The following is a 20282-nucleotide window of genomic DNA, read 5'->3' on the forward strand; positions in this document are numbered from 1 at the left end:
GAGAAGTGGACTGCCAGCCCTGAAGACATCCCCTTTCCCTCTCCTGGGAACGCCCTTCCCACTCTTCCCTCACAACTCCTAGCTCCTCGCCTTCAACAACTCAGGGTCGAACCCACCTCCGACTCACCTGCCTCCGTGTGTTTCAAGTTTATTCTGTGTCTAATATGTACCATATTGCTTTGCTGTTACTACTAACAATAACAAGGATTCCACGTTCCACTCATTGAATGTTGTTCGCCAGGTACTATCTCATTTACACATTATCTCATTGAAACCCCAGTACCACCACCCTGTGAGGAGTGCTGTGATTACTCTCATCATTTTCCAGATGAGGAAACTGAGGCTCAGGGACATTAAGAGGCTTGCCCCGGGACATAGAGCTCAGAAGTGGTTGAGCTGGATCTGAACCCAGGTCCTTCTGATCCCAGAGCCACTCTCTGAACCAATATAAGTTTGTCTTCTTTATTATTATTATTTTTTTGTATTTTTCTGAAGCTGGAAACAGGGAGAGACAGTCAGACAGACTCCTGCATGTGCCCGACCGGGATCCACCTGGCACACCCACCAGGGGGCGATGTTCTGCCGAGACCAGAGCCACTCTAGCGCCTGGGGCAGAGGCCAAGGAGCCATCCCCAGTGCCCGGGCCATCCTTGCTCCAATGGAGCCTTGGCTGTGGGAGGGGAAGAGAGAGACAGAGAGGAAGGAGGGGGGGTGGAGAAGCAAATGGGCGCTTCTCCTATGTGCCCTGGCCGGGAATCGAACCCGGGTCCCCTGCATGCCAGGCCGACGCTCTACCGCTGAGCCAACCGGCCAGGGCCTGTCTTCTCCATTAGATTCAGTTCATTAAAGGACTGTTTCATTTCTCCTGGATTTCGCTTCCTGAGGCCCAGTCCTGGGCTCTGCTTGGAGTGGCCGCTGGCCCTATTGATCTCAGTTTGCAGCAGCTCTGCTCACACCGTCAGGTCCACTGGGCATCAAACTCTGCTTTTCCCTGGCCCTGCTGGGGAGATGCAAACAGCAAGGTGGCCAGGACCTAAAAGCAGAAGGCAGCTCCAAGTCTGAGCAATAACCCATGTCCCGCATAGTCAGGCAGAGGCTCTGTGACCGTGCTCACCTCCTGGCCACGTCACAGCACACACACTGCTGGCAGTGCCACTCCTGTTAATCAGGCAGGGGAAACGCGTGACATCACTATTCTGTTCACACTTGTTTGGACAGCTGGAGCATCTATGAAGGAAGATTGCCTTTCTTTCTCTTTTTTTTAATTTTAATTTTCTTTTTTTTTAAATTGAATTCATTGGGGTGACCTTGGTTAATAAAATTACAGAGGTTTCAGCCGTACCATTCCATAACACAACATCTGTGCACTCACCACCTGTTCACCGCCCCTGGTCAAGCCTCCTTCCTTCCCCATTATTCCCGTCACCCTCCTCTACCTCCCCCAGCCCCCTTTCCCTCCGCGGAACACCACACGGTTGTCTGTTAAGCAAAGAAAGAAGATTGCCATTTAAAAAAAAAATCACCACATCACCATGGAAACTGGACTCTGCCAGTTATCACTGCCCCCTGGTGGAATGTGCTTTTCTGACATTTTGGGAGAAGAGAAACAGTATCCCTGGCTCTAACATTCCTCAAAAAATACCATTGCCTGAAAATGTTGCAGGTTCTGGAAACTGGATACTGCCTTTCCATTGACCAGGGACCACGAAACCCCTTATAAGTCTGGGTTCTTCTATTCTTTGATCGGGACTCCACACAGCATACAGCTCCCTGCTTTTTGGCAGTACAACCCACTTGGCACTTCTCTGCATCTTTCTGAGCTCATACCCATCTCCCTTCTGGGTTTGCAGTCATCTGCCAGCAGTCTCTTTTCAAAATAACAAGTCCCCTTAATCTTTTTTCCATCATCGCTTTCTCGCCATCTCTACTGCCACCTAACCCTAATCCCCTCACGGCTACCTCAGCCTCCACAGTTGCAGCTCCTCCCCTCTTCCTGGGCAGCCCACCCTCACACCACATCCATGCCAATCAGCCAACACCCTACTGTGCATATGAGGCTCCCCATGGCCTACAGGGCAAAAAGTTCAAGGTCCCCAACCTTCCTCTCAGCCAAACATACTCACTGATGGCCTACTGTATACAAAGCGCTCCTCTGAAATCGTCCCCAACCAAAGGATTGCTACTAAGTGTCCTTGTGAGTGTCAGCAGCCACAAATTTATTTTTATTGATTTATTTTAGAAGACAGAGAGAAAGGGAGAGATAGAGAGAGGTGGGGGAAAGAGAGAGAGAGAGAGAGACAGGGAAGCATTCATTTGTTATTCTACTTAACTGTGCATTCATTGGCCACTCCCCATCATTGATTCTTCAAGACAACCCTGTGACATGAGTATTATAATCAGAAGGGAAAATGAGTCTCAGAGATGTTAGGCAACTTGCCTGAGGTCACTCAAACTCAGTCCATGCCTTTTCTACAAACTTGCACACTCATTCATTCACTGCAGCGAATATTCATGGAGCCCTCCTATGTTCTGGTTACTACTCTTGTTACTAAGGATACAGAGATGACCAAACCAGGCATGGCTCTGTCCCCCCTTCTTGGAGCTTCCAATCTAGTGGGGGAGACCATGTTCTCACTTCTCACTGCAAGTATCAGTGTCCTAGTTCCTGTTTGCATATCCTGGCTCTTACCATTTGTTTGGAGCTTTGATTTCAATATGTTGAATTCATTCCTTCCTTTCTTTCCTTTCCTTTCCTTTCCTTTCCTTTCCTTTCCTTTCCTTTCCTTTCCTTTCCTTTCCTTTCCTTTTCTTTCCTTCCTTCCTTCCTTCCTTCCTTCCTTCCTTCCTTCCTTCCTTCCTTCCTTCTTTCCTTCCTTCTTTCCTTCTTCCCTCCCTCCCTCCCTTCCTTCCTCCCTCCCTTCCTCCCTCCCTCCCTCCCTTCCCCCTCCCTTCCTTTCTCCTTTCCTTCCACATACACTTACTGAGAGAGAGCCTACTATGTGCCAAGTGTGTACTAGTCAGTGGGGATACAAGGTGGGCAAAAGCGGAGGTCCCTGCTCTTTGGCACTTGCAGTTCCCCACCATTCATCCTTCCTTCCTTTGCAGCCTTAATGCCATCCCCTCTGACTAGGTGGCCTTCCCTATGACTCTCTGACCAAAATCCAGTCCAGTCCTCAAGGCTCATCTCAAGGTTGGACTCTCAGGTAGAGCCTCCACATGCCCACAGTGATTGCTCCCTTTCTGGAAGTCATTCAACGCTGGCCATCTGGACAACTCAAGTGCCTGGACAAGTCATTTGGCACATGTCAGACATTCCTGTATCCTTGACTTTCAAGTTTATCTATGGATCCTGTCACCTTAAATTGACTGTTCACCTCGTCACCCAGCAAACATTGTCATTACCCTCTAGAACAGGCATGGCCAACATATGGCCCGCGGGCCAGATCCGGCCCACGTAATGAGTTTATGCGGCCCGCGATTAAATTTTTAATATTCTCCACTACTTTAAAATCTCTGCTACTTAGAAGCAGAAGCGTCTTTGATTATTGGAAATTGAGATATTTAAGAAGATAGCGATACACAGAAAAGAATTCCAAGTGTGACTAATCTAGGGTTAACTTCCAATAATTGGTCGAATGGATTCGCGATACTTCTTTATTTTTTAAAAAATTCCATTATAAAGATTTACAACTTTTGTACTTGTCTGCACTCGATATGAACTGTTTGACGTTTAGCGGCGATGTGAAACCCACATTCTTTTAGGCGGAGTTTGCCAGTGCGCACCCAAGGTCAAACAATTCGTTATTTTTGTGGTCAAGTGTGCTGAATCAAGTGGCATTGTAGCATAGACAATAGCTGCAGTTGATAACTGAAAACGTGTCCAGGCTGTTTGTAAAATGAAATAATAGTTTTATTTGTGATATAACCCCTTCAAGCTCATTTTATTAATTAAATATTGTTTCAATTGATTGCAATACAGTTTAGATATTTATATGGTATGTAATTTATATTTTTATTAAAATATATCTTTATTAAAATAATACTGTATATTAAAATTTTTTTCACTCACATTTATTCATAAACAAATTACATAATAAAATTTTGTTTACTTAAATAAATTGTTTTTGTATTTAACTTTTTAAAATTTTAATATTTTGTCTGGCCCCGTGAAAAAAGTTTTCTTTCTAATCTGGAGAGGGGTTGGGAGCAAAAACTATTGGCCACGCCTACTCTAGAAGCATTTACGGAGTGCCTATTATGGATTTTAGCAGTGGGAAAAGTGATGCACCTTTATGGCGCCTCTTTGAGTTAACAAAGAGTTTCATAAATGTGTTATCATTTGATTGTCAAAACGCTATCACTCCATTTTATTTTTCAACTTTAAAGTGTAATTTAAATTTCTTAGCAGGTGAGTATATACTTCTTATGACAGTGAAAACATTACAGACCTGGCTACAGCATTCTTTGACCCCCCTACCCCACACCACTGCAAACCCCCATAGAGAGGCAGACGAAGAAACTGAGGCTCAGAGGTGAGGTGGTGTGGCCAAGCTCACACAAGCTAGTGTGTGGGAATTTTCTGACTGCGAATCTCTTGTTTCTGTTTTTCTGTGATGCTTTGCAAGAGGGCAAGGGCCCTGATTACACCCCCTCCCCCTCGCTGTTTTCTGGCTGCCCAGCACTGAGCTCCCCACTACTCTGGGGCTCAGCAAACATGTCCATATCAACGGCCCTCCTGCAGCCGGGTTTCCTCTGCACCAGGGCATTGCCTCCAAAGCCGCGCTATACCAACCCTACCTGGTTAGGGAAGGCTAAAATCTTCAACTGAGGCCAGGCAGGTGTCCTACTAGGTGCCCCTTCTGCCTCCTGTGGGCTTTGTGACATTAGAGCCCCTGGGAGTCTACTTTGGGAGTTCCTAGAGGGAGACCTCATGGAGGTAACTCAAGTTATTTGCTGGGCACTCGCAATGTGGTTATGTGTGTTTGGGACTGTGTGTGATGGAGAGAGAAATAAAAGGCACGATGTTATGGTCCAAGAAATCCAATACATCCATACACTTAGGGAACCAGCCAGCACATATCCAAGTGTTAAATTATGCAAGTGTAGCCTAACCTGCAGTGATGCAGTACATGAAGACTCGACCTTGAATGCTGAGGTCGCTGGTTCAAAACGCCAGGCTTACCTGGTCAAGGCACATATGAAATTGATGCTTCCTGCTCCTCCCCCACCTTCTCTCTGGTGCACGCGCTCTCTCCTCTTTAAAATAAATAAATTTTAAAAATTATGCAGGTGTGGATGAGGCTTTGGGGGTCGGGGAAGAGGAGTGGCTGCAGCGGTCAGTGCAGTCTTCTTGGAGGCAGTGGCTTGGCTCGTAATAGGTGGAGAGGATTCTGAGTGGAGGGCGCAGTATTCCCAGCAGCGCCAAGGCCGAGGCGAGAGGGCGCCTGCAGCCGCCAGCACCAGCGCGGGGATGTGGCTTCGCTCAGGGTGGGCTGTGGCGGTGCTGAGCGGCGGCTTTCTCTGCTGTGTCTCCCATCCAGCCTTGCACTTCCGGCAGCTTTCCGTCGCCATGAGGCCAGCAGAGGCCGCGTTTTCCCTTCAGGGCGTCCCTGACCCTACACTCTTTTAGTTAGTTGTCTTCAGTCCCACCGGTGGCGGGGGGGGGGGGGGGGCATGTCACTGTGCCACTCCCGTGTCCACAGCAAGGACGATTGTAGTCCACACCTAAGAGCGCCCCCTACAAAGTTTCCCAGGAAAACCAGCACCCGCAGGGACCAGGCTGGCCTCTGAGACAGCACTTAACCCTTAAGTTCCTATTCTGCCTATTCTGTGCCAAGCTCTATTCCACGCGCCTCGGAAATACTCACTTTATGTGCACTACAGTACTGTTCTTGAGCCCGTTGTACAGCTGAGCAAGCTGAGGCACGGAGAGCTCAGTCCCTTGCCCATGATCTCACAGTGGGAAGCAGGCTCTTACCACTCCACCAAGCGCCTTTCTTTGCGCTGCTGCTGACGTTGGCCTGTCCCCACACGGGCCTGAACCAGCCCCCTCCCCGGTCTCTCACGTCATTTCCCAGGCAGCACACCGTCCTGCCTGCTTCCTGGCCCTGTCTAAGTGGGGGCTCTGCTTTCAGGGGTTTCTGCTGCAGGTCCTCTATGTGATTTGCCAGGTGCCTCAATTATCCCCATCTGGAAAATGGTCATCATAAAGCTGCTGAAAGGATTAAATGAGAGAATCCATATACAATTAGAAGAATGCTTGGCCCAGAGTAAAAAGCTCAAGAAAAGAGGATGGGTGAGCAGGCCCCTGATGCACCCCTTGTGGGGGGGATGAGGGAGGAAGGGAGAGAGAAAGCAAAGCCACTTGCTTTCAGAGCAGGTCAAAGAGGGTCATGTTCACTCAAGGCTCTCACTGGCTCTCAGCAGCTGTCTTCAGAGCAGGGAACATCAAGCTCAGGTGCTGGAGTATGTCTGGTCTAAACAGCCCTAATAAGTCACGTGGGTGTGCAGTTGGTACATCTCTGATGGTGGCGTCCTTAGGTGCCCTAAATACATGCTTGTTTCTTTTTGGAGTGGCCTGAGTCATCTCGTGTGACAGTTCATGTGCAGCATTGTCACCATCACAACTAGATAGCCATCAAATACTTACTATGTGGCAGGTTTCTAGGAAGGGGTTCATGAACAGATAGGCAGCACATGCGCACGGGATGGTAGATGCACTTGAGGTGGCGTCATACCTGTTCTTTACACAGATTTGGGAGGGGTGTCCCAAGCCCGGCTCTCTAATTCTCTAGAATGGACAATTAAGCAGCAGTTCAGGAACCAGGTGATTGCCAAACCCTTGTTCTATCCAGATCCCCCCACTCAGCCCAGGGGCTGGGGAAACACTAGATGCAAGTTAGGAAAGCCCTGAACAATTTATTACTCTGAAAGTGCTCCCAGGTAGCAAGGGGCTGACCCAGACAAAATTCATTTCAGCAAACCAATGAAACAAATTCCACATTTCGTTCATTCATTCATTTCTCCCTCCAGTGGACATTTACTACATGTGCACTATGTGTTATGTTCTATGTTCCCAGTTAGGAATGTAAAGAAGAATGAGACATAGCCTCTAATGGAGACAGACAAGTTAACAGTTACTATGCCATGAAATAAACATTAGAGTGCATTCACTTAACAATGATTTCTTGAATACCTATTATGTGCTGTGCACTGTTCTAAGCACTGGGGCTACAACCACGAGGTAAAAGGACCAAATCCCTGCCTTCATGGTTCTGACAGAAATAGGCTACTTTAGCGGCTCAAAGAAGAGGGCAGAGAGCACCGGCTGGCGGAGTCTGGGAAGGCGCGCAGAGGTACGATCTTAGCTGAATCTTGAAGGACCATGCCTTGGAAGAGAGGCAGGGAAGGGCAGGCCTGGAAAAAGTAATAGTGCCACAAAGCTAATGTAAAAAATAATAACTAGAACCACTTTAAAATGGAACCATAGCTGCCATGCCAGAGGAATTGCCTTGCATGTCTTCCTCCCCAAGCCTTGGAATATTCAGACAGGGCAAAAAACCTTTGGACTTGGCCTAAAGCAACATGTGTCCCAAATAACTGTTTTCAGAAATAACAAGAAAGCAGATATTATGACTATAGGACCGATGACTACCACACTGAAAATTAGAAACATCATTTAGCCTGGACCTTGGTGGCGCAGTAGATAAAGCATCAGCCTGGAATACTGAAGTCCCCAGTTCAAAACCCTGGGCTGCCCGGTCAAGGCATATACGACAAGCAAGCAGTGAACAACTAAAGTGAAGCAATTATGAGTTGATACTTCTAGCTCCCCCCTACTCTCTCTGTAAAGCCAATGAATAAAATATTTAAAAAACTATTCAGAATTAACATCAGCCTTGGCTGGATAGCTCAGTTGGTTAGAGCACTGTCCCGATGTGCAGGCTTGATCCCCGGTCAGGGCACATATAGGAACAGATGAATGTATCTATCTGTCTCTCCCACCCTTTCTCTTCAAAATAAATAAACAAACAAATAATAAATAAATAAAGAACAATATGCCCTGGCCAGGTAGCTCAGTTAGTGAGAGCAAGGTTTGGTTCCTGGTCAGGGCACATACAGGAATAAACCAATGATGCGTAAATAAGTAGAACCCAAATCAGTGTTTCTCTCTCTCTGCCTTCCTCTCTCTCTAAATTCAATAAAAATCAATAAAAAATTCTAACAAGAATGCTCATCATTATGTGATATTATCTGTATCAATAAAAACGCCTTCCTCCTATTGATGTCATTTCATTGTTCCTTTCTTGTAAACACCCACTGCCTTTGCTTCTTAACTGGACACTGTCGGGGCTTCTGCCCGAATCAGTTCATCATGAATAGCTATTATTATTTTTTTTTAAATCTCAAATAAATGCGTGTTTCCTCTCACTTTGAAAAGGTTTTGATTTTTAGATGAACCCTAGGAAACATGTGGATGGCAGGGCTAGGGGACAGCAAGCGGCTGCTTTAGGACCGCAGAGCACACGCAGAAGCCGCAGAAGAAGAGGTGGATGACTGTCTCTCATTATCAGGCACAATCGGATACAATAGACAAAAGCCCAGGTCTCAGCATTTTTCCTGAGACCATGGTGAGAGAAGTGAGGGGGTGACAAATGCCACCTAGTCGTGTGGTTGTGTTTGTCAAGTGGGGCCTACCACACGGCCCAATAATTCCAGCACATAACCTTAGAGGTGGCTCAGCATTCATTGCTAAGAGCCTTTATTCAAAAGGAAGGTCTGTTCTGAAAAAGCGAACGAAACTTGATCAAATCAAATGTAACTCAAGGAAAAATTTTTTTACAACAATAATTCTTAAATTAGCTGAAAATAGAAAATAATCCATATTCTAAAAATGGATTCTACACACAGGGCTTTGGTTATTACATTTGTATTTAATAGTTATCATATGAATTTTGTCTGTTTGTGTTAAGACTAGTTGACTTTTATATTTTTATATATTTCGTGACCCAAAATAAATAGTTGTACAGGATCACCTTGATGTTCTCTTTGAAACTTTCTGTCAGGTGAGAGAGCTCAGACTACATCACTCCATCTCTCTAAACTTCAGTTTCATCAGCTATAAATGAAATGGAGTTAAGAATAATACCTCCCTCTCGGAGCTGTTCAGAGGCTCGGGAGAGTTAATTCATGTTAAGTGCTTAGCACAATGTCCGGCAATGGGAGGTCACAAAAATTAGCTACAATCCTGATTCTGCAGTTTTAGAGAAGTCACTGGTACCTGGTTGTATTGTTTGAAATCAACACAAACAGGCTTAACTGAATCCAATCTGTTCAGTTTGAGAAATTCTGAAAAGTGACCCAGCCCCTAGGAGAAGATTTCAGAAGGGATATTGTAACTCAAGAAAAGTGGATTTCCAGTTTTCCTGGAGGACAGACTGAAGCACTAACCCATGATGAGGCGTGATTGACCCAAGACAGAGAAGCTCGGAGTTCAAGCGGGATTACAGATTCCACAGCCACGCTCCCAGCTTTCTATCCGAGCTGGAAAGCGGCATGCTATTACCCAGAACTGCAAGCGCCTCTCCCCCGCCTTTCATTCTTGGTAAACCCAGGACAAGGCTCAATTTTTATTTAAAAAAAAAAAAAGAAAGAAAAAGGACTCCTGGGTCCTAAACTTAATTGCATAAATGAAAGGCGATCTTTTGCTTCCAAAAGTCTGGGTACATTGCCTCTTCCCAGCAGTTTTTTTCCCCCTGGGGACTGAAATCATAGGGTTGGGTGGTCAGGCTGGGACTTCTGGATTCTTTGAAATACTACAAGAGCAAAGGGAACCCTAGTGACCACGTATGGGCTCCCGGGGCGGGGGGATCAACTTATATAATTTTGATGCCCTCTTTAAAAACAAAACAAAACAAAACGGAATAGAACAAAAAGATCTTACTTTTGAAAATTTAACAAAAACTTCTGACCAAATGAATACATTGCTATGGCGCCTCCCAGGGCTGGGAAGGGGCCCAGGCCAACAGGGCAGTGGGGTCTGGTGTGAGGCAGGATGGATTTGTTCTCAGCCTTTGCTCTCTTTCATAATCAGTGTTGTAAAATACATGCCCCGAGGTAGAGTTTAGGATTATCACTATAACCACATGTTCCTATTCATTCCATTCAAAAAGGATTCCTTTCTTCTTTCTCTACAACTTTCTTGATCTCTGATTCATTTTCTATAGTATATGTGACATTTTCTTGAGACTGTTTTAGAAAATCTGTAGGTCAGAGATAAATCCATTTCACCAGTTTCTCATGAATGAAATCATAATTTAAAGTATTCCAATAAAACAATAAGTCATAATAATAGCAAAATTGTGTCAAGCAGGTGCCCAGCATTATTTTAAGCACTTTACATATATTAACCCCTTTGATCCCCACACTACTCCTTCGAGGTAGGTACTATTGTTATCCACATATGCCAGATGGGGAGACTGAGGCATAAAGCAGTTAAAGCTGGATAGCTGTCAAGTGACAAAGTTTGGTATTTGAAAATGAGACCTCTAGCCCGAAAGATTCTCAGGAGTGCAACAGGAGTGGGAAAACGGGGAGCAGCGGAGCAATCAGACGCTGAGCAAGCTCCCGACCAGGGCCCCTCTGCCCCGATGGACAGGGCAGGCCCGCATTCCTTCATCTACTCCAGCTCCATGAGCAGGCTCAGTGGGGGGGGGGGGGGGATCAGCTTATATAATTTTGGCGCCCTCTTTTAAAAAACCAAAAAGATCTTACTTTTGAAAATTTAACAAAACCTTCTGACCAAATGAATACATTGCTATGGCAATGGGAAGGGGCCTGTGCCAAGTGGCTCCAGAGTGAAATCATTAGCTTCCCAGTCCCTCTGCCTCTTCCATGAGATGTCTCTGCTCGTCTCGTCTCGTCGGGAGCAGGGCACCGGGAGCTCACTGGGACAGAAGAGTTTGCTTTTCACTCCCAAACAGAGCAATTTAACACAGACTTTGTTCTGGTTACGTCTTTATGGCCACAAATATCTCCATTCTGGGAGTGAAAACGTTAGAAACAGTGAAATGTGTCCTGTGATTAGACACATTTGGCACATTCTCTTAAATCTCAGCAGTGCTACATTTCCTCCTGTGTTACAAAACTTGCCCAAGGAAATGAAATCCCAGGTTGGATGCTCCTCATCAAAATAAGAGCCCCTTTCTACTGTCTCCTTCCTTGACAGTATTGGAAAATACATAGATTAACAGACTTCTTTAATTGAATTCAGTTTTGTCTTGAAGAGGGTCCAGTGAAAACAGCCACCCAATCAGTCACTTGAACATTGTTTATATTTGTTGCTAGGATACCAAAGGTCCTTTTTAAGCCTTTGGCTAAGAAGAACACCATGCATCTGAACTTGTTCACCTACACATAAAGCAAATAATGGCCGAAATGATGGGAAAGCTCCTCCAAATATTTTGAGTGGAACACAAGGCGTTTTTCTTGTGTGTCCAGAAATTGCAGGGTTCAATATTTCTTGTGCAAATAAATCTCCACCTGCATACTGAAGTGCACATTACACATAATAAGATGAGGCTTTTACAAGACAGATGTTAATTATTTTGAGGTAAATCAGATCACCTCTGACCCAAACTCCGAGCTGTAATTTTGTTGCTCAGCTTCTTGGTCCCAAAATTAATGTAAATCTTTACATTCGTAATTTCACTTGCAACGCCAACCCACCCGCACAGTCTGCAAATGACTGCTCCGAGTCAGAGACTATTCACTTACGACCTGTTAGATATTTTAAAATGTTCCCTGGAAGGATTAAATCACCTAATCCCAGTCCTTTCACAGGTTCTGTTTTCTGTGAAAATGATGGTGCCAGAGAACGTTAAAACTGGAAGGGACTTCCAGTTTTTCGGGAAGAAACTAAGACTCTGATGTTAGAAGTGACGGCCCCCCTCAGTGACCAAAGCTAAAACTCGAAAGGAAAGTACTGATTTAAGGTTTCAATAAAGGGTCCCACTTAGAAATCCTAGCTCCGAGTCCAAGTCCAGAAGCTACCGCGGCGCACCCTCCTGCGTCGACGGCGACTGTGAGCCCTGGCACCCATCGGCTGACACTGGTCTCAGAGAATCATGCCATTTTCAGTGCGAGCGCTGAGACTATTATTCACAAACAAGTAAATCAGCTACTATTACAACAACATGTATTCATTTGGGTAGATAGATCTATGAGAAACTGTTCACAATGGTTACTTTTGAGGAGAAGAACTAGGGATGGGAAAGGTAGGACAGAGAGATAATTTGCTTTTCATTTTATACCTTTTCTTTACTATTTGACTAATTAGCATGTACAGATATTAACTGTGTTAAAAATCTAAAAATCAAAATAGAATACTATACACAATGCTCACAAACTTCACAGGAAAAAATGAAATTTACGACAACACTGACACTTGAAAAATCTATCATCCAGTACGGCAGTACTCTTAAATTTTTTCTACCAAATTATCGATAATAGCCGAGGAGGCTGAATGGGCCCTTCCAGGGGTCTAGGGAAGTGCCAGAAATGGTCCTCTGTTCACAAGCACTCTCTAGTAGCAGCTTCTGTTTTTCAAAAATGCATTCAAATTGTGCAATAGACTCTCTGCCATATCCGCATGTCTTTTAATATGGAAATAATGGCTTAAATGACTTACCAGCCACGGCAACTGCCCCTGTGGGGAGACACCCCTGTTTTCTTCCCCCGGTGGTCCGGAGCGCCCACAGCACACTGCTTCCGTGACTGGAGAGGCCTCCGAATGAGAAGCTCGGCTGTTCGCAAGCTGACCTGTATTCTGGCTCTCTCACCTGGAATCAGGCTTCACGGATCCTGTTATGAATTGAATAGTAACAAAACAACAGCATAAATTAGGGTGTTGCTAAGATTGTGTACTATCAATGTTCGCATGAGCATAATAGACGTAATGAATTCTATAGCACTAACCTGCACAGCTTGGAGAGATTAAAACCACTTTGTCTTTAAATGAAATTTCAAAAATCATTGAACAGCAAGGATAGAAGGAACAGAAAAAAAAATTAACCAGCGCCTCATTTATATCAGCTACGCAACTGTAGGAGGCACCACTCCTTGCTTCCTGATCATTCGCGTCTGGTCCTAGGTTTATTTTAATAGCTGCAGCTCAGTGGATCTACAGTCACTGTAATAGCCGTAAAGGGGCTCCTCTCCTGTATTGTGGTTTGTAGCTTTAGCTGGAGAGCCTCTTAGTGAAAAAGACCTAAGCTGAAGTTTGTTTTGTAGAAATTTTACACAGTATAGTATATCTAGGCTCCTGCAGAAAAGGAAAAATGGACTTAAATTCATTCTTAAGCAGTGCTCTGCTTGGGCAAATCATTCAACAAAATGGATGCCTAATTATGAAAAACTCCTATTAGTGTGTTTACTAGTAAGTGCCAGGTGCCAATAGTTACCCATATTTCCCCATGTATAAGACGCTCCCATGTATAACACACCTTAATTTTGGGGCTCAAAATTTGAAAAAAAAAGTATTACATAAAGTTATTGAACTCAAGTTTTATTCATCATAAAATTCATACAACTCCTCATCACTGTCAAAACTCATCCATTAGCGTGTCCTCATCTGTGTCTGATGAGGAATCACTGTCTTCAACAATGAGCGCAAAAACAAGTGCGAAAAAGTAGGAAATGCAGTAAAAAATCGACAACCACTGTATAGATGCACCCAGTTTTTAGACCTCAAATTTTTTCAAAAAAGGTGTGTCTTATACCTGGGGAATATGGCACTGCTCTACGTGCTTAATGTTCCTTAACCCTCCCTCATAACACCCAGAGGAAATAAAACTGGCACGATTATATCCCAATTTTATAGATGAAAAAACTGAGACTCAGGAATATTAAATGACGTGCCCGAGGTCATACAGCCAGGTAAGGAGCAGAGCCAGGATTCAAATCCAGGTACTTCTGATTCTGGAGTCCGTGAAATCTTAACTGCCTCGTAATAATTATCATAGTTATCACATATAGTGCTTATTATGTATTTTCTATGGCAGATGTTTTTTTGTTTTGTTTTGGTTTTTTGTATTTTTCTGAAGTTGGAAACGGGGAGGCAGTCAGACAGACTCCTGCATGCACCCGACTGGGATACACCTGGCATGCCCACCAGGGGGCGATGCTCTGCCCATCTGGGGCGTTGCTCTGCCGCAACCAGAGCCATTCTAATGCCTGAGGCAGGGGCCACAGAGCCATCCTCAGTGCAGGGGCCAACTTTGCTCCAATGGAGCCTTGGCTGTGGGAGGGGAAGAGAGAGACAGAGAGGAAGGAGAGGGAGAGGAGTGGAGAAGCAGATGGGTGCTTCTCCTGTGTGCTCTGGCAGGAAATCGAACCCGGGACTCCTGCACCCCAGGCCAATTCTCTACCACTGAGCCAACCGGCCAGGGCCCTATGGCAGATGTTTTGCATAAGCTAATTCTTGCAATAGCCCTCTGGGGCAGGCAATATCTTAATTTTATAGATGAGGAAAACTGAGGCTTCAAGAAATTAGGCAATTTGCCCAACAGCACAATTAAAGGGCATTATCCAGGCTTATTTGATACCAGAACAAGAGTTTGGGTTTTTTTGTTTGTTTGTTTCTTTTTTACAGAGACAGAGAGTCAGAAAGAGGGATAGACAGGGATAGACAAGGACAGACAGACAGGAACAAAGAGAGATGAGAAGCATCAATCATCAGTTTTTCGTTGAGACACCTAAAGTTGTTCATTGATTGCTTTCTCATATGTGCCTTGACTGTGGGGCTACAGCAGACCGAGTAACTCCTTGCTCAAGCCAGCGACCTTGGGTCCAAGCTGGTGAGCTTTGCTCAAACCAGATGAGCCCACACTCAAGCTGGCGACCTCAGGGTCTCAAACCTGGGTCCTCCGCATCCCAGTCCGATGCTCTATCCACTGCGCCACCACCTGGTCAGGCAAGTTTGGGGTTTTAAAAAACAATTTTAATTTATAAAATGGTATATATTTAGGACGTAGAACTTTGTTTTGACATATGCATATGCTGTGAGTTTGTTTTGTGTTTTTTTTTTGTATTTTTCTGAAGCTGGAAACGGGGAGAGACAGTCAGACAGACTCTCGCATGCCCACCAGGGGTGACGCTCTGCCCACCAGGGGGCGATGCTCTGCCGCGACCAGAGCCACTCTAGCACCTGGGGCAGAGGCCAAGGAGCCATCCCCAGCGCCCGGGCCATCCTTGCTCCAATGGAGCCTTGGCTGCGGGAGGGGAAGAGAGAGACAGAGAGGAAGGGGGGTGGAGAAGCAAATGTGCCCTGGCCGGGAATCGAACCCTGGTCCCCCGCACACCAGGCCGATGCTCTACCACTGAGCCAACTGGCCAGGGCCTTTTTTTTTTCTTTTTTGCATTTTTCCAAAGCTGGAAACGGGGAGGCAGTCAGACAGACTCCTGCATGTGCCCAACCGGGATCCACCAGGCATGCCCACCAGGGGGCGATACTCTGCCCCTCTGGGGCATCACTCTGTTGCATCCAGAGCCATTCTAGCACCTGAGGCAGAGGCCACAGAGCCATCCTCAGTGCAGGGGCCAACTTTGCTCCAATGGGGCCTTGGCTGTAGGAGGGGAAGAGAGAGACAGAGAGGAAGGAGAGGGGGAGGGATGGAGAAGCAGATGGGTCTTCTCCTGTGTGCCCTGGCCAGGAATCGAACCCGGGACTCCTGCACGCCAGGCCAACGCTCTATCACTGAACCAACCGGCCAGGGCCTGCTGTGAGTTCTTAACAACTAAGTATGATTCAGGTGATTGAAAGCTCTAGGGTCCCCTGGGCATTAACACGTCACACGGACCCCTAGCAAGCTGCACTTAAACATGCCAGCACGTGTCCTGCTCATCAGGCATGAGTTTTGCCTGTGCACGTTAATCACCTATCCTTTTCTCCTAGTGATGTTGTGGCTTGACAATCATGGTGCTTTATTCATAAATGTTGTGTTACAAAAACCCACTGGATTTCTGAGGTTTAAGAGCAACAGAAATCACAAACACATCCTCACGTGGATCCCAAATAAGGGCTTATCCAAAAGAAACATAAAATGTCCTCCACTGACTGGACTTAACATTAGCCTATTGGACAATCTAGAGATCCATTTCTTTTTGAGCCGAGTTTTGAGCTCGTGGCAGTTGCAGAGATCTGCCTAAAATCTTCACCAGCACTGCAGTCTCAGCACTGCTTAATCTAATCCCCTGCTTTGAATGGGATTACACTGAAACGGCTGGAGCCAGGTGAAGACAGAGGGAAGGAACTGGCTGAAAATTGCTGTTATTGCCTTCTATTTTTTTTTTTTTTTCACTTTTCTGAAGCTGGAAACAGGGAGAGACAGTCAGACAGACTCCCGCATGCGCCCGACCGGGATCCACCCAGCACGCCCACCAGGGGCGACGCTCTGCCCACCAGGGGGCGATAATCTGCCCATCCTGGGCGTCGCCATGTCGCGACCAGAGCCACTCTAGCGCCTGAGGCAGAGGCCACAGAGCCATCCCCAGCGCCCGGGCCATCCTTGCTCCAATGGAGCCTTGGCTGCGGGAGGGGAAGAGAGAGACAGAGAGGAAAGCGCGGCGGAGGGGTAGAGAAGCAAATGGGCGCTTCTCCTGTGTGCCCTGGCCGGGAATCGAACCCGGGTCCTCCGCACACTAGGCCGACGCTCTACCGCTGAGCCAACCGGCCAGGGCTATTGCCTTCTATTTTACAATTTTTTGTTTAACACGAAAATCACAGAACAAGCAACCACTTAAAACATTTCAGTTTACATTTTTTGATTAATAACCACAGGACTAGGTTAAGGTGGATACATTTTATTTTTTGGAGAAAGCTCATTCAGTTATAACCATCCATGGGCAGTAGACCAGTGGTTTTGGATGCAGTGGACCTGAATATTATTTTTCTAATGGACTGGGAATGTGGATAGGTCACACAGCTAAGCTCTTCGTGTCTCAGGAAATACTGTAGTATTTATTCAACATGCAGCATTTACTCAAATGGAGCACTTACTAAATTAAAAAAAAAACTTTTTGGCAAATAAACCACAAACAAAATTGTATTTCAGATATTTTCTTTATTCCTTCAAATTTATTGTTAACCAGGAGTGACTGAAATAAAAAACAGAATTGAGTCCCATCATCAACATGGAAATGGCTTTAAGAGAAAACTGGTCAGATGAATATTATTGCTTCCATTTTCAACCAGCAAATAGTTGCCATTGATAAATAGACAGCCGACAGTCTGTCAAGAATGCTCAAGTTATATGACATAATACAACATGCCTGTTCTCAGCGGCAGGGGAGGGAAGACTAGGAAATAACTTAGGTGAACTTCTTGATTTCATCATACAAAACAAGCACAAAAGCACCACCCATGCCTCGGAGAACATTGGACCACGCACCCTTGAAGAAAGCTTTGCCTCCTTCATCACGAGCAATCTTCCTCCAGCAGTCGAGGGTGCCTGTGTACATGATATCAGCTGCAAAGAAGAAAGACATGAAGTTAGTGACAAAAGGCTGATGCAAAGTCCTAGGATTTACTGGTCTTAACCAGCACCCTGCCTCAAAGAGCTGAAATTAAGTTTTAAAAAGCCAACATTAACATGTTAGTGTGGGAAATACTGAAATATTAACGCTGTGACTAGAAAACAGCGATTCGTAGACTACTCATTGGACTTAACCTCTAATACCATTTAAGCACCCTCATTCATAGGCATCCAAAGGGCTCGCTCATAGGCCACTGTGCAGCAGACACATCAACTCCACCCCGTGACCTGAACAGACTGCCGTTTCACAAGCCAGGCAGCGCTAGTTTATGCCTGTGCCTCACGCCCACATCTTCATCTTCTGTTTAAGGGGAACTTACTTCCTTTGCGCCCCGACTGCATCATCATGCGGCGACGAACAGTGTCAAATGGATAGGAAGTCAACCCAGCCACCGCAGTGACGGACTGTGCGATCATCCAGCTGATGAAGATGTGAGTATTCTTAGGATCTGGAAGCATTCCTGATAAGAGGAAAGAGACACCTTTACCAAAAGGCAGAGTTTTACTGACTCGTTTTCCACCTCCCCTCAATACCTTCTCTGGTCATAGGGTTGTACTGGATGACCTTAGCCGCCTTCACAGCAATTACAAACAAAACAAAACAAAGAAAACCACTCTAGCTCCTGGAAAACTAGAATGGCATAATGATTCTTCTAACTTGTCTCTTTATAACACAACTTCAAAGCACATGGCAAACTTACCCTTGGCAGTATCATAGATACCGAAGTAGGCAGCTCGGTAGATGATAATACCCTGCACAGACACATTAAAGCCTTGGTACAGGCCCCTAATCCCATCAGATTTGTAGATCTTAGCCAGGCAGTCACCAAGGCCTTTGAATTCCCTTTCAGCTCCAGCTTTGCCCACATCAGCTGCTAGACGGGTACGGGCAAAATCAAGAGGGTACACAAAACACAAGGAGGTGGCCCCAGCCGCGCCACCTGATGCCAGATTCCCTGCAAAATAGCGCCAAAACTGGGTTCTCTTGTCCACACCACCCAGGAAGATCTGCTTGTATTTATCTTTGAAGGCAAAGTTGAGAGCCTGGGTGGGGAAGTATCTGATGACGTTGGCCAGGTTACCACGCCAGAAGGACAGGACTCCCTGCTCCTTGGGGATACGAACCACGCAGTCTATAATGCCCTTGTATTGCTTATCTGCGGTGATCTGCTTGCTGGCATGCTGCACCTGCACACAAGAAGGAGCGTTAACAGGGAGAGTTATAATCATGGAGAAGGTTAGAAGGAAGAGACTAGATCATCCCAATCAACGCAATTTAAGGTTAGCTACCCCCTTAATGTAGTCTTCCGTATCACACGCTGGACTCTCCGAACCCTGACAGCTGTCACAGGTGGAAGAGAGATCTGTATCATTAGAGGCATTAAGCCTCCTCCCCTTTGGGTGGGAGGTGGCACACTTAAGCGGACCTGTGACCTTTAGAACTAAGAGAAAGGTCAGATCCAGGTTCAGCGGCATTAAGGTGAGTCCCACGTAGGGCGCGGTCACCTTGGGGACCAGGGCACACACCTCTGCTCTCTAGGGCTGCTTCCCTCCCGCTTCGCCCCGACTCCCCTCCTGGAGGTGACCCGCGGGCCACCCTCCTTCCTTCGCCAGCCCGAGTGCGCCCTCTAGAGCCGGAGCGTGCGAGCGCGCGGCGCAAAGCGGCCGCGGGGACGCGCCGGCGGCTGCGCAGAGGCGGACGCAGCAGGCACACGCGCTTCCCGGCGCAGGCTTCCGGCCCGGGCGGGTAGGAGCGCGGCCGCTCTGCTGGCCGCGTGGCTACCCACTGCTGCGCTCTCCTTGCCGCGACCTTGAGGTCTCCATTAGGGCCAGGTGTTCGCCGGCTTTCAGGATTCCCCCGTGACCCGGAGGCCCGGGGAGACTAGCCACTCCGGACTGCGCCGTCCGAGTTCGCGGCCTCTGGGGTGCCAGGCGCCGGCGTTGGTCACCTCCCTCCACCCCTGACCCCTTCCTAGATTTGGAAATTCAGGTCACGAAAGCACCTCCCTCGAGTTTGCCTTTTGGCCCGCCTCTGCGGCCCCCCCGGCCCCCAAGCTGCCACTTCCCCAGACCTAAAGAGCTCCCCCCTCCATCCCTAGGGCCCCGCTTTCTGCGCGACCCCCTCTCCGCTCCCTCCCCCACTTCCTGCTCGGGCTCTCGGGTCCCAGGACGTACCTGCAGCAGCAGCTTGACCCGCTCAATGGGCGCTACTGCTGTCTTGGAGATGGCCGCAGCCACTCCACCTGCCAGGAAGTCCTTGGCGAAGGACACAGCGGCATCTGTCATGTTGAAAGAAAAGAAGAAGCAGGCGACTGCGAAACTGACCAAATAACCGGCCGGGACTCCGGGGCTGTAAGGCGCAGCGAAGCAAATGGCCGATATATATACGCGGAGCCGGCCACCCGAAGGCCGGCGTCGGAGGCGGGGCTGGCGGGCGGTGTGCTGAGCCGCGCGGCTGCTGAGTGGCTGAGCGCTGCGGGGGAGGATCCGCGGAGTGGGGCCAGGGCCGCCCTCCGCGCCCCGGGCTGGTCCGCTTGAACTGACCAGAGGGGAGGGAGGGGCGACCCCAGAGAATACCGAGGATTCGGACGCTGGACCCTGGGAGAAGCCTGGGAGCCGGGAGTGAGGCTGAGGTCACCATGTGCCTGGACAAAAACCTCTGCAGCAGGGCTGGCACAGGGTGAGGGGAAG

The 20282-nt window shown here is 47.1% G+C and overlaps 1 protein-coding gene and 1 non-coding gene across 2 annotated transcripts; both read right to left on the reverse strand.

Moving 5' to 3' along the window:
• Positions 1-16661: 16661 nt before the first annotated feature.
• On the reverse strand, positions 16662-16737 carry TRNAT-AGU (transfer RNA threonine (anticodon AGU)). Its single transcript has one exon. It is a non-coding gene; the product is annotated as a tRNA-Thr (tRNA).
• A 363-nt stretch (positions 16738-17100) lies between these two features.
• Positions 17101-19962, reverse strand: SLC25A5 (solute carrier family 25 member 5). The gene is made up of 4 exons (XM_066249773.1): positions 19767-19962; positions 18293-18779; positions 17912-18052; positions 17101-17525 (listed from the first exon to the last, which is right to left on the reverse strand). Exons 1-4 carry the CDS (start codon positions 19875-19877, stop codon positions 17368-17370), a joined length of 897 nt encoding a protein of 298 aa, XP_066105870.1. The 5' UTR covers positions 19878-19962; the 3' UTR covers positions 17101-17367.
• Positions 19963-20282: the final 320 nt, after the last annotated feature.

Source organism: Saccopteryx bilineata, chromosome X (genome assembly GCF_036850765.1).
Source record: "Saccopteryx bilineata isolate mSacBil1 chromosome X, mSacBil1_pri_phased_curated, whole genome shotgun sequence".
Classification (NCBI taxonomy): Eukaryota; Metazoa; Chordata; class Mammalia; order Chiroptera; family Emballonuridae; genus Saccopteryx; species Saccopteryx bilineata.

Bases quoted from the DNA above. Each gene is read 5' to 3' on its own strand.
- SLC25A5 (XM_066249773.1), bottom strand. From the start codon at position 19,877: ATGACAGATGCCGCTGTGTCCTTCGCCAAGGACTTCCTGGCAGGTGGA. The intron at 18,780-19,766 runs GTACGTCCTGGG...TCTTGTGTGCAG, and splicing joins GGGTCAAGCTGCTGCTGCAG to GTGCAGCATGCCAGCAAGCA. The intron at 17,526-17,911 runs GTAAGTTCCCCT...TCTTCTTTGCAG, and splicing joins GCAGTCGGGGCGCAAAGGAA to CTGATATCATGTACACAGGC.